General features: G+C 40.5%; 1 protein-coding gene across 1 annotated transcript; it reads right to left on the bottom strand.

Moving 5' to 3' along the window:
* Positions 1-870: 870 nt before the first annotated feature.
* Positions 871-14383, bottom strand: b4galnt1b (beta-1,4-N-acetyl-galactosaminyl transferase 1b). The gene is given in 13 exon segments (XM_084928325.1): positions 871-2284; positions 2287-2457; positions 3463-3700; positions 3797-3937; positions 4017-4204; positions 4309-4401; positions 7007-7187; positions 7274-7311; positions 7556-7662; positions 10405-10581; positions 10659-10881; positions 11832-11933; positions 14196-14383. Coding segments are annotated over 11 exon segments (1590 nt in total). The 5' UTR covers positions 10874-10881; positions 11832-11933; positions 14196-14383; the 3' UTR covers positions 871-2243.
* Positions 14384-14614: the final 231 nt, after the last annotated feature.

Below are 14614 nucleotides of genomic sequence, written 5' to 3'. Positions count from 1 at the left end.
TGTGACGCTGATGTGGACCAAAATCTCTGAGGAATGTTTCTAACAACTTGTTGAATCTTTGCCACAAATAATTAAAGCTGTTTTGAAAGAAAGACAGGGCACAACCTGGCACGAGCAACGTGAAGCTAAAAATAAGACTCCTTACCTGCATGTTCCTTCATGTTCATGGCCCTCAGTACCTCTCTGATCTCCTTCAGCTCTACACCCCCCAGCCCCACCTGAGAAATCTTCCTTCTGTGTTGACATGTGGTTGCTGTACATTCCTCTCTCCAAGTTTCAGACGCTCAGGGATAGAGCCTTCAGCTTCCAGGCTCCGACACTCTCAGACAACTTCAGTCATTAAATTCAAAACCTGGTTTTAAACGCAGGCTTTTGGTCTCAAATATAAACCGTGCTTGCTATTATTTGACAGTTTTTGCCTCTCATCTATCATGTTCATTCGCTTGAGTAGCATAAAAGATGTGCTTATAAATTAAGTTCTTGAAGGATACTCGACTGTAATCTTTTGTAAGTCAGCGTCTTCATCCTTTGAACCAACATCACAACACTGAACACAAGATTTCTTTTTTTTTTCCCCACACACATTTTTTATAACATTTGAAATGAATGTAAAAACTCTCATAATGCTCAAACAACTCATATTTTTTTGTTTTGGGTGTGGGGGTGGGTGGGTGAAGCAGGCAACAAATGATTTCTGTGTCCACACAATAAACATCACTGTTAAAAAAAAATTCTACATCTGTCAACACTTACAAATTAAAATATGAGACAAATTCTTCAGTACACAACTACATACAAACCTTTACAAACCAAGCAGCAGGAACACTGCTGTTAGTTCCTTCCATCAACAGAACGAACGTCACATTTTGGTGAAAAATAGAAATGAATTAAAAGTCACAAACAGATGCCGGTGTAGCTCAGAGCAGATCAGGTTCGATTCCGATGTGCTGCTTTCTGACCCGACACCCCCCTGCTTACTTGTCTCTCTTCACTGTTCTATCTAATAAAAGGCAAACAAATTGTTAATAAATTAATAAATAAAATAGTTACAAATAAGTTGATATTTCTCTTGGGGATTAAAAAAAACAGTTGATAAATCTCTGGCACCTTATTGCTAACAAAACAAAGTTAAAAAACTTGCTTAGGAAACAAATACAGTGATACAAGGGCGCCATCTAAAGACCATGGTATAAAAGAACAGCATCACCACTTGACTCTCTGACATGCAGGAGTGCTCCAAAGAGGAGTTTCAGTATAAAAACTCTGTATTCTTGCTTCATCCCCCCCTTCCCCATCCTCTTTTCATAATGATGTGAGTATTTTACAAGTACTTTAACAAGTACTTTAGTTCAACCAATGTTTCTTTTGGGCCACATGTAAAGATCCGGTGGTAAGCACTCAAACGCCTCGTTTTCCTCAGATGCTTGTTGGGGAAACAGACAAACAGCAGAAGACGACGATTACAGCTGCTCCCGCAACCAGGTAACACCTGATGAACTGGGACCAAAAGGTTCTCCTCCTCAGATCTGACTTATCTCTCCATGGGTGACACAAAAGGATTGTGGGTAATGGGCAGTAAAACCATAATGCACGCACAGATTAAAGCACCCCAGAGCTAGCAGCATCCAGACCTTTGGCACGGCCAGTCAGTACCAGAACCCGACAAATGAAAAGACTTGGAACACGTTCTTCATGTGGCATTGGCAAGAAGGTCACACTGGAGCTCCGAGTCTGCAACTCTGTCACTTAACTGATAGGGTTTGTTGTCACTGACAGAAAGACCTTGTTCCAAGCTCAATTCTATATTCGGCTAGTGCAAATCGAAAGAGAATGCATGCACATCTACCCAGAACAGCATGACAATGAAGTTACACTGGCTGCTACCTGTTCGGTTCTCCCAAAGCCTGGTCTTTGTGCAGGGTATGAGCAAGATCCCTTTATGACTCGAGATGTTACTGGGCACTGCAGCTCATTTTCTCCTGTCTTCACACCAAAAAGGAAGCCTAAATTTTTCTGTTGGACTTCTAGATGCTAGAGGACTTTTTAGCTCACTGCAGAACTGTGCACTGACAGATAAAACATGCTAAAACTGCTCTAAAGGCTGAAGCTGGAAAAATAATTTCAAGGTTCTCAAGAGAAGGCAAACCAAAATCTTATCTGACAGGGCGTGGGGGAGGAGAACTTCTTTGGCAACTCGGGGAGAGCGGAGGAACCTTCGAGAAAAAGAGGAGAGGGGAAGCTAATTATGAGTCAAGCACTGAAACCGATTCTTGAAGTACAGGAGACCGTTTTTGGTGTGCGTGGCATCAGAGGAGGCTGATGGGTAACGGAACTTGGCGTAGGTCTTGTCGCTCTCTGACTGGCTTACCCAGGGTAGTTTGATTTTGGTCGCGTGATTGACAATGACGTCATCGCAAGAGCCCACATGGAGAGAGCCGAGGCCATCGATGAAAAACTCTAGAAAAAAAAGGGAGGGGGGTAAACATCACTCAGTGGGTCAGGAACACTTTTAATTGATGAAATATTGCAGGTATGAAAATGAGGAAAAGTGGCGTGAGCTAAATGTTCCATTTAAATCAGATTTCATTCAGTTTAATGTAGGTAAATTAAAGCCGAGCTGCGACTCTTCCATGGTGGTGTGTGCTGATAAGAAAATGTCACAGCATAATTTGCTAGCAAAAATTATCTTGCACACGTTATCGTCTCAGTAAGTAAAATAAGATATGAATCTTTTTTCTTAAATTGCTAAGATATTGTTGCTATCAATACCTTAATCGGAGATATTCATCTCTCTTTTATTCTTAAATGATTAAGGAAACATTAAATTAATTTTATATGGCACACAAATTGACTCAGTGCTGCAGGAGGATAGAAAAACAATGAATATGAATATACAATAAAGTGCAAAAGTCTTGAGTTACACCTCATTTCTATATATTTTTCTAGAACAAATGGGAAATAGGTGATCAAAAACAGTGTTTGTACAATTCTAACAAGCTTGAAAGTAAATATTTGGTTTTACCACCTTTCTCCTTAAACACAGCCCGAGCTTTAGCTTTCCTATAATTTCTTTAAGCAGCCTTCAGGAATAGTTCTTCAAGCTTCTCAAAGGACATTCAAAGCTGAGTGTTGGCTGTCTTTTGTTCTGTTTTCTGATCCCACACTGCTTCAACAATGTTGAGGCCCGGCTTCTGGACACTCAAAGAAAGAAAAACTTTCAAAGAGCCTCTGAATGCCTGGAGAAATATTTCCCAAGACAATTTAAAAAAAAAAAAAGACTGGTGGCTCAAGACTTGAGTATAAATGCGTAAATAATAATAATAATAATGATAATACAATTTTTTTAAATTTTTTTTTAAATTTTGGCATCTTTTTGCATCCGGCAGTCAAAACACTGAATAAATAACAGATGGCATGATGCTAAATTTGTTCCTTTGATATGAAAGGAAGCCCTGTACTCACCCAGATGAGCGACCCTGGTGAGGCGTGGGTCAAAGCCGACCTGCTGGACTTTGTCTGTGCGAGCTAAAAAGAAGTTGATGACCCCATCAGTCACAACGCAGTTGGGGAAGCCTTCAATGACGTGATGAAATCCTCTCCTCATGTGTAAACAGTCACCATCTTCCTCTCCTGGCTCAATGGAGATGGTTTGACGGTAGGTGGCGGTGTACCCCGTGGCCTCCCGCACTGCACCGCCCACCTAGTTCACACACATAGATACATTGTCTCTGCAAGAGCCCCAAAACTTTAATATTAACTGAGAAAAAGAAAAAAAAAAAATTCTTCTGCTACTCACTAGATCCAGAGTGGTCCTTTCTAAAACATCCACAAGCTTCTCCAGCTTGGTGTTGGCTGTGAAGATGAAGTCATCGTCCACCCACAGTACGTACTTCGTGGTCACCTGGGACACGGCCAGGTTTCGGCCGGCAAACCAACCCTAAGAGACGCAACGCTGAGGTTTAGATTGAGATCGCATCACCAGTGACAGCAGGGAGAAGACTTCAGTGTGTTCTTACCTTTCCAAAGGGCATGATGTAATGTTCGATGTAAGGCCCAGAGATGGTTTGGGGATTTTCACTGTCATCAGCTATAACTATGGTAACAGTAGGGTAGTATCTTCTGATGCTGTCGATAAGATCTCTAAGCTTATCGTAACGCAGGAACGTTTTTGTGGCTATTGTCACGAGGGCGCTGATGTTGTACTCTGCAGAGAGTTGATGGAGGAAAACGGACTTTAGAAAGTGCTGTTTGACTCAGAAAGGACGTCTGACTTTAGTTATAAACACCGTCAACATGCCGGTGCTGTACCTCCTTTGGATCCAGTGTTGTACAGTTTAGGTGTTGTTCCGTGTCGGATCTTGATGCTGAAGACAGCTTGATGTCCCTCTGTCTCAAGCTGCACTAAAAGACCCCCCGACACCAAAGAAAACATGAGTATCATTAAGATAAAACTATGAATGCCTCACTCTCATCTGGTTCTCGTAAAGCATGTAGACATAACAATGTCATGTCTTTGTACAAAACCAATTTTTCAGACCCTCAAGTTAAAATGCTAAACTCTACAGCATTTTATAGACAATTCCAGTAAAAAAAACAACACAAAAAACAACAAAATCCAAAGCACTTTTAGTTCTTACGGCTAATTTACCCTTCATAAAAACTCTACAGGGTTGGGATGACAAGTAAAGACAGATGTTATTAACAGATATTAACCCCCAGGCCCAGTACTGGGACGCGAGAGTTGAAGCTCAGGTGTGAAATTTATGGTTTTCAGCATTTTTATTGTTAACTCGGTTTCCCTGGGTCTTTGTAGTTTTGTAGTTGTGTGTTTTATTTTGAAAGAAATATTTAAACGTTACCATAGCGACCAGAGAGCATTAAGGGGCAGAGAGGAGGATGTCACTCGCAATGTTGTTGGCACATTTTCAGGAGGAAAATGCTAATAAAGTTACACAATTACAAAGTGAATTCGCATTTATTATTATATTTACAAATTACCACGGTTTTTGTCTTGGTCATATCATTTTATTTTGTTGTATTTATCCGCGACACCTTAAAGGCCAATTCGTGAAAATATTGTTTGACACTGGAGGTTGGGGATCACTGTATTAAAGCATATCCAGTGTTTACACGGCCATTTTAAGGAAAATATTAGTTCAGTTTAAATTTGATGGAAGCAACATGTCCCCAATTGAGACAGGAAATGCTGGAAAAGTAAGTGTTACTAAAAATAGAAAAGAAATAGCTAGAGGACCATTTAAGGAAAAAAAAAAGCATCTTAAAAAGTTTTCTCAGAAGTAAAGAAGGGGAGAGGTTCACCAATCTGCATAAAACAGTGTCTACCGATTGTGAAAGAATTGTGTTCCTCACTGTAAAACTGTGAAGACTTTAAATATCTCGTCATCTGCAGTAAAAAATATCATCAAAAGATTCAGAGAACCTTGATAAATCTCTTTTTGCAAGGGACAAGACAAGGCAATGTCTTGGTTGAAATGGCAAAAAGCTGTTAAAAGAGCTTTAAAGACAGTTTTTCATTGTGGGTTTTACTTTTTCTTGTGAGACAGGAACACGGGGTTTGATGCACCAGTCCAGCTATGGTCATGTTCAAGTGTTCAGATACATTGTCATCCTCAGCGGAAAGATTGTGAAAGCCTTTCCTACTCGTGGTTAGGCAAATTCGATTTAATGTCCTACATCACTCAGATGCGCGTGCATTAAAGACAGACATGATTCTGTCATGAAGACAAAATGCTGATCTGCCTTTTTGTAAAAGGTCCATACTCTCATTATAAAGACTCAATGTATTTTCTAAGTTTTGCTGTGAATAAAATCGATTGCACTCAGTTTTTATTTACATTTTAAAAAGTGCCCCAGCTGTTTTGAAACTGGGTTATACTATACAGGCAGAAAGTCAAAGGACAAGGGCAAACATGCCTTCAGCCATTCAGGTTTTGTGCATGCTTACTATTGTTAATTTTGTGCTGAACAAAGAGGCTATGATATCAGACTGAATCCTGATTGGTTGCCCAATTCTAGCTCAAGAGAAACAGCTCTGCAAATAATTTTCTCTGCCAGGAATACCATACAAGAGCAGGTGTGAGGCCACTGAAAAGGAAAAAAAAAGCAAGGTACACAGAGTAGCTTAGTATAAAGGCTGGAGACACTCGGGAAGGTTAGCCACGTCTGATGATGTGATGATGGCAAACAAACAAAACAATCTTGGTGTTGTACAGACAGTGTTGGGGAGTAACGGAATACATGTACTGCCGTTGCATATTTAAAATACAAAATATGAGTAACTGTATTCTATTACAGTTACCATTTAAAAAGGTATTATTCAGAATACAGTTACTTTGTTGAAAAAAATGGATTACACTGCGGTATTTTCCTGTTTCATATGTTAGGCTATGCCCTCTCTATATTTGGTAATTCCACGCCGGTGAAAACCCAAACAAAACGCGCATGAAGAGGCTCTAATGCCTGTGTCTCAATCTCGCGGCCCTACTTGCGGCCCGCATAATGACGTGAAGAAATACTTTTTTAAATTTTTATTCCAAAAATGATTTAATATCAAGGCAATAGGCAGAGTGTTACAGGCATAGCCCTAAAGAATGTAGCCTCATGGGCAGTGTAGTCCGTGCTGCAGGGAGAATGGACTACTGTACCTGTTATGTGTCTGTGAGAACGAGGGAGGGAAAAAAAGGAGAGTCTAAAAGTACGAGGTGCCACCTACCAGAAACGGGAGATGGAAGCATGTATGTCAGTCAGCTCCTGCTGTACCTTCGTATATACTGTATATGCATGATCAAAGTATCAGAGTTTTCATCTAATGACCGAGAGTGAAAAAAAATCCACATTTTGCTTTAAATTTAAACACAGACTCAAATTAGGGTGTGAGATGATTCTTTTTCTGTATCTTTACTTTCTCCTTTGTGGAATTTGCTGAAAAATACAGAAGAACAAAGTGCAGAGCCGATAAGACGGTGGATTGTTTCCGAGGGCTCACCTGTGTCTGCCGTGCTGGGATGAAACAGCGTGTTCGTGTAGGTGACGAACTGCAGCTGTCGGTTCATGTTCGGCAGCAGGCGGCTGGAAAGAGTCATGTGCATCTCGCCATCACCTTTGATTTTCACCTCGTCTACCTCCGCGGCCACATTTAGAGTTCCCAGCATGGCAGTGATGTTTATCTGCATATGATGGAAAGAATAGCGGTCAAGGTCAGAGGACTGCAGGCATCTAAAATATTTAAAGACAGACCCGTTTGAGCACTCACTGAGTAATTATCTCTGGGAAGGTCATGTAAGGCCAAGCCTGGAAAAAGAGAAACAAACACTGATTGATTTTCAGTCCATTTCCTGTATGCACCAGCTGGATAAATAAAGCCTTTCAGAGGGGTGACCTTACAATATATGTAGGTACAAAGAATATCCAGTATATAAACCACCTCTAGTTCAGGTTAATTTTTAATGTTTAGGGGCCAGTTTTAACTACTTTCAAATGATAAAAACATGAGACTTTCATAAATATCTGAGTTGCTCACTCGCTGAAGTCGTACCTGGGATGATGATTGTTTTCAGGGGTCGTACTTCCACCCCCTGTGTCGGATACTGCAAGGGGCTGTTAGCCTCAGCAATAATGAGTAGATCTGCAGGGGTCTTTGACCTGAAATGAAATGTTTTTGTTTTTTTACATGAACAAGCACAGCAAGCAGAAAGCAGGAATCTTTTCGCAAATAACAGTCACAATTACTATTATCAATAAATAAAATTAAAATGACCTCACGTTTCTTACTGGAGAGCAAAGCTTTTGATAAAAACAAGTTTTGTTGTATTAGGAATTAATTTCAGTACTTCTGAAAAGTTTAAATTTTTCTGGAAAGGCGGCTAATTTTGTGTTACTTTTTAATTGCCTTCATCATTTCAAATGTTAATAACTAAAGTCAGTATTCAGTGGATTTTGTCTCACTGGCTCTCTCAGCCAGAGTTTATTCAATAAAAAAACTGAAAATTTTACATTAGTCTGAGTGATTCATAACAATGGCGTCGGGATTTGGGTTGTGACAGCGTCTGTGTTGAATGTAGAAGCCGCGTCGACGTTCACTCTGTTGCCTCTGTGTTTCTAAACGGAGGGACAGTAACTGTGTGTGTGTATGCAAGCATGTAAAAACTGCAGATAGTAAGATTAAAAGCAACAGTATTTTATCTATACTTGCCATTGTACAAATTCATCTCATGTAAACAATAACGTGACGCACAGCTTGACGTCAAAAAAGGCGCTCACCTTTGACGTCGCGTGGCTAAATCTCTGTTTTCTTTGTACAGACATAAACGCAAATCTTGAGTTTTTAAAAAACCTCTATTTTCAGAGATCCAAAACGCTTTTACGTGTGGACGAAAGGCCCGAACAAATAGAAATAGCTGCGTTTTCAAAAATACCCGTCTATGTAGCCTTACTAATGCACAACTCCTGCACGATCCACAGAGATGCGGGCAGGTTTTAAGGCTGCCAGTTGTGTACCGGAAGCAAGCAAAAAGCGAGGTCTGTGTTTATACAGGGAGTGCAGAATTATTAGGCAAATGAGTATTTTGTCCACATCATCCTCTTCATGCATGTTGTCTTACTCCAAGCTGTATAGGCTCGAAAGCCTACTACCAATTAAGCATATTAGGTGATGTGCATCTCTGTAATGAGAAGGGGTGTGGTCTAATGACATCAACACCCTATATCAGGTGTGCATAATTATTAGGCAACTTCCTTTCCTTTGGCAAAATGGGTCAAAAGAAGGACTTGACAGGCTCAGAAAAGTCAAAAATAGTGAGATATCTTGCAGAGGGATGCAGCAGTCTCAAAATTGCAAAGCTTCTGAAGCGTGATCATCGAACGATCAAGCGTTTCATTCAAAATAGTCAACAGGGTCGCAAGAAGCGTGTGGAAAAACCAAGGCGCAAAATAACTGCCCATGAACTGAGAAAAGTCAAGCGTGCAGCTGCCAAGATGCCACTTGCCACCAGTTTGGCCGTATTTCAGAGCTGCAACATCACTGGAGTGCCCAAAAGCACAAGGTGTGCAATACTCAGAGACATGGCCAAGGTAAGAAAGGCTGAAAGACGACCACCACTGAACAAGACACACAAGCTGAAACGTCAAGACTGGGCCAAGAAATATCTCAAGACTGGTTTTTCTAAGGTTTTATGGACTGATGAAATGAGAGTGAGTCTTGATGGGCCAGATGGATGGGCCCGTGGCTGGATTGGTAAAGGGCAGAGAGCTCCAGTCCGACTCAGATGCCAGCAAGGTGGAGGTGGAGTACTGGTTTGGGCTGGTATCATCAAAGATGAGCTTGTGGGACCTTTTCGGGTTGAGGATGGAGTCAAGCTCAACTCCCAGTCCTACTGCCAGTTTCTGGAAGACACCTTCTTCAAGCAGTGGTACAGGAAGAAGTCTGCATCCTTCAAGAAAAACATGATTTTCATGCAGGACAATGCTCCATCACACGCGTCCAAGTACTCCACAGCGTGGCTGGCAAGAAAGGGTATAAAAGAAGAAAAACTAATGACATGGCCTCCTTGTTCACCTGATCTGAACCCCATTGAGAACCTGTGGTCCATCATCAAATGTGAGATTTACAAGGAGGGAAAACAGTACATCTCTCTGAACAGTGTCTGGGATGCTGTGGTTGCTGCTGCACGCAATGTTGATGGTGAACAGATCAAAACACTGACAGAATCCATGGATGGCAGGCTTTTGAGTGTCCTTGCAAAGAAAGGTGGCTATATTGGTCGCTGATTTGTTTTTGTTTTGTTTTTGAATGTCAGAAATGTATATTTGTGAATGTGGAGATGTTATATTGGTTTCACTGGTAAAAATAAATAATTGAAATGGGTATATATTTGTTTTTGGTTAAGTTGCCTAATAATTATGCACAGTAATAGTCACCTGCACACACAGATATCCCCCTAAAATAGCTAAAACTAAAAACAAACTAAAAACTACTTCCAAAAACATTCAGCTTTGATATTAATGAGTTTTTTGGGTTCATTGAAAACATGGTTGTTGCTCAATAATAAAATTATTCCTCAAAAATACAACTTGCCTAATAATTCTGCACTCCCTGTATATGTTCTAATGCATGTGCATTCAAACTGCGTAGTAACAAACCACAAAGCGAAGCATTTCAGCAGATTTGACAAGAGTGATGTGAGATTGTGGATGATTTTCCATGTAAGAGATAGATAAGTCTAAAAAACAATTTCCTGTAGCGTGCACTGAGACAGATGGATTATTTCAAGTAACACATTTTGTTACATCATTATTTAATTTAAATAAAACAACACATCAGGCCACATAATAATATTTTAGCCACACAGATAAAAAAATGTGAAACATCTCTTAAGTACTCCTTACCTCGTCTGAAAGCTGCTGTACTCTTTAGCCCGTCTCCTCTTCATCTCCTCCAGCTCTGAAGCCTCGAAGGCAGTGTGCAGCGGGTGAGCTGACACCCGCGGGAACAAGAGTTGTGCGAACGGTAGGTTTAACCCCCCACTTTCGCCCTCACATATGCATCCATTACGTGCCAGCAAACTGGACAGATTATAAGACACGTGTGATCAGATTTAAGCTCAGGTCTGTCCGCTTTGGTTCAAAATAACATTACTTACCTCGCCACATTATCCCTTACATGGAAGGGAATATTGCTCAATCGATGGTCTGACTCAGGGACCCTCTCTTCCAGATGCCTCTCTACTATAAACGCTGGTCGCTGCCAAACATCCACTGTGGTATAACCCCGAGTGGGCCACGAATGGAGGAGAGCCAGTACTAGCACCACAGACACCAAGATGACTAGCAACACCGTCTTCCTCATGGACCGCATCCTGGAACCTGTCAGAGATTAGAATGCTGGATGACGCTCTGGTTTCTATAATTATACTCTGACGATATTTCCGAACAGGAATGCGATTTAAGTGATGGGAACAAAATCAACAGTCTCTGTTTCGTGTGACAACTTTGTGAGGTTTTGCTAAAGTTAAAAGGTTATGTCATCCCCCTGCACCACCCCTTCCACTTCAGCTCAACCCCAAAAACAGCCCACAGGAAGTTGTTTAATTGCAGTTGTTTAATTATAGTCTCAGAAGATTTTCTAAGTCGTCACCACAGCTACAGATCGATGGAAAATTATTCGCATTTTTGTGGTTGCACTCACAGTGGAGCCATTAAAATAGATCTATATATCTGCTGAAAGGATCAGCATAATGAAATCATGAATGCCTTCCGATCCCTCATTCCCCTCCCATATTTTCTCCTCGATTCTTCTTCTTGTATATAACTGAATGCAGATGTGTCCCCTTTTAGAAACTTGCCAGCACACAATTACTTCTTTCTCCTCCAGCTGTGAAAAACAAAAACTCCATTTCTGATTCTGCATGCACTTGGGTGTGGGTGAGATGGTATTCTTGTAAATGAATTGCTCATATTGTGGGAACTTAAATATTATACACAGCTACATAGTAGGAATCCAGCCTTCTTGTTAAAGACATAAATGCTTACATCTAATGATGACGACTTTGTTTATGTTCAGAGTAGGAAAAGTCTAGTGTTAGAAATAATGTAGAAAACCCTTGAAGTGATGGAATCAAGACTCTATGTCTCTTGTATGTGTGTGTGTGTGTGTGTGTGTGTGTGTAGGCTTGCTTACAATGATCTAATTATACTGACACAAAATTCACTGCCACAAATGGAGGAGATAAGACATTAAATCAAACATTCTGTAACCATTTAGCAGACAGACTTTCATTTCTAGCAGTTTAAAAAGTATTTATAGGAATATCTACCTCACTGCTTCTATCCAGTCATTGAAAGGAAAACCTCTGTTGACACCTGCATCTCCAGAAACCATGTAAACATTTGTGGAAATGAGCAAGCGCCTTCTCCATCTGGAAAGAACAAAAAAAAAACAACTCAAGGAGTACAGACTGAAAAAGTGGATAACAACTAATAATAATATAACAGAATGTACTCTTAAGAAACCTGGAGTGCATATAAACTTATATTATCATGAGGTAAGTGACCATGTAGTGTCATTAAGTGACTGCATGGTACCACAGCTGCCGGGGGAAATTAGTTTTTGTCGCGAAATCAATCAATGTAGAGCAGTGTCACAAACCACGGAGGCCCCAGAAAAGTGCAATCAAACGGTGAGTTTATTAACACCCAGGAGAAAACATCAGCATATGTCTTCTGACAAAAATACATGTTGAGAACACTTTTAAAGCAGTGAGGTATCTGCCCCCCCATGGCGTAAAAATAGGTTAAAGACGTCAGTTACAGTAAATGGTACATTTTAGATGGCTACAAACAGACATAGAACTTCTCATTTCTATAACATCTTCCAAACAAGGTAATAACTTCAAGCCTTCAAGGTCTCTGAGGGCTGGTTGTCGACTCCGGTCATCTGTTACCAAGTAGACTAAAATGCAGTTGGAAGCTAAATGAGTTAAGGCCTCAGGCCTGACACATTCCTAGATTATATGTGTATTGTAAGCATGCATGCAATTATCCTTCTATGCTTTAGTCCTTTTCACAATAGATTGTGAAGACTCGCGCTTCACAAAGCTTAAGACCTTCTTGTAGACTAATGCAACAACTCTAAATGAGCACAAATATTATGCAATGTGTATGAAATACTCCTGGCTGTACCTGTAATAAAAGTTAACATAATGAAAGGATCCTTAAATTAACATCTTCAATAAACAACTTTAATGCAATATCAATACTGTGAGAAATATTATTAAATGGAATAATGCTGTAAAGAATGTTATTAATGCCATTTTAATGATGCAGGTTAAATGGCAGCAATAAAAGAATTTCTGTATCTCCACATTTTACAAAGGGCTGGAGGGGAAAAACGAAATCAATACAGGGGAAAGATTAATAGGATCAGAACTAGCAATGTTCCTCTAAATCAGCAGATGGCTTACAGATGGCTTTGGCCACTCACTGTCGTACCTTTCAGTCTAGTTCTTGTGTAATTGGTAATCTGCTATACCTCAGAGTTTTCTTGCAGTTTTCCTTCTTGTACCACCACCCTTCCAAAAGGAAATGAAATAGGAGCAAATTTTATGTTTAAAAAAAATACAATTTAGAATTGGTTCTTTGCCAAGTTATTTACTAAATGTGGACACCACATAGGTCATCCCCTGATTATGTTTAAATTATTTATAGATCAATGGCTTACAAAACAACAATAACAAAAACATTCCTGTGAGATTGCTCAGGTACAAGGACCAGACTGAAACTAGGTCAATAAGCAGCCAACGACTTAAAAAAATGTTTAAGACCTTCAGGATGTCTACTTTTTAAATAATTACAAATCTGGCTTCCTGGAATCAAAATATAAAAAATGAGGGGTTGGTCTCGACAGTACTGTATTTCAACAGAGATTGTAAGCTAAGACAACATGACATGATGCATATCTGTGAAGATATGCCTGCAGTAATGCAAAACATTGTTTTGCATTACTGCAGGCCTCCCAGATTTGATCTCCCCGTCTGAATGATAATTAGCAGCGATAGTGGAACAGCCCTAAGACATAACAGATAATCTAAGCCAATCAGAACATAGCTGTGTGCTGCACGCTGTTGTAATTAACCTAAAAACGAGCCTATGGTAGGGAGTGCCGCGGTGAACATGCTATGGACATGCATATAGTCCAAAGATTTGCTCGCATGTTTCGGACTATTTGGGATAATTAGCACAAAATTAGCACACCTTCCTTCGTACTGTGAAACATGAGGAAAATATGGAAAAAATAATGCGAATGTGTGTACAGAAATCCGAGGTAGCGAATATAAATACCCGGCTACACACAGGCCTATTAGCCCACCTTATTCTGAGTGAGAGCGCAAGAAAACCCATGCATCCGAAATTATCTTTAAACAGCACTTCTAATATGCTGAAAAACATCTCCAGAATAAAGACATACTGTGTATTTAGTTATTTTACCACCATGTTCATGTCAAAAATTAAAAAAAAAAATCTCATGCCTATCCCCTCTTTGTCTATCAAAGAAGCTGTCAAACGTTCAGTCAGAGCTGAAAAATAACAACCCCAGATAAAAATCCCCTGCCGAAGACGGGGACACGGGCCTTTAAAGCAAAACCCCACTGTAGAAAAAATCAAATAACCCCACAGCTCACCTCAGTTAAGACGCACACTACAGACTCTTTCACCTCCCTGCTGCACGGAGCTCGCCCCTCTCTCACGGATCTGTTCCTCGGAGGTCTTGAAAACGATTATGCGGGGGGAAGAGGCGCAGAGAGGAGCTGCCGCGCATCGCAGCACTGCAGGCTGTTGGACGGATGCTCCCCCTGCAGCAACAGCGGCTGCAGCGCAGCGGTGAGCGCACCGATATCACCGCTACACCAGACTCATCAGCGGTCAGTCAGCTGAGCACGCACACACACATAGAGGAGAGGATAACACTGAACTGACTGCACGATTTCTCAAAAAAAAAAAGAAAAAAAAAGTAGAATTATGATCAAACAATAAGATTTATGTCTACATACATGTTTAGATTGGTGTGTGTGTGGGCGTCTGTGCACACAGTCGATAAATA

The sequence above is a fragment of the Perissodus microlepis genome, chromosome 5, assembly GCF_051167445.1.
Source record: "Perissodus microlepis isolate ML-2025 ecotype Zambia chromosome 5, ASM5116744v1, whole genome shotgun sequence".
In the NCBI taxonomy this organism is placed as follows: Eukaryota; Metazoa; Chordata; class Actinopteri; order Cichliformes; family Cichlidae; genus Perissodus; species Perissodus microlepis.
This window is presented reverse-complemented; position numbering and strand designations above follow the sequence as displayed.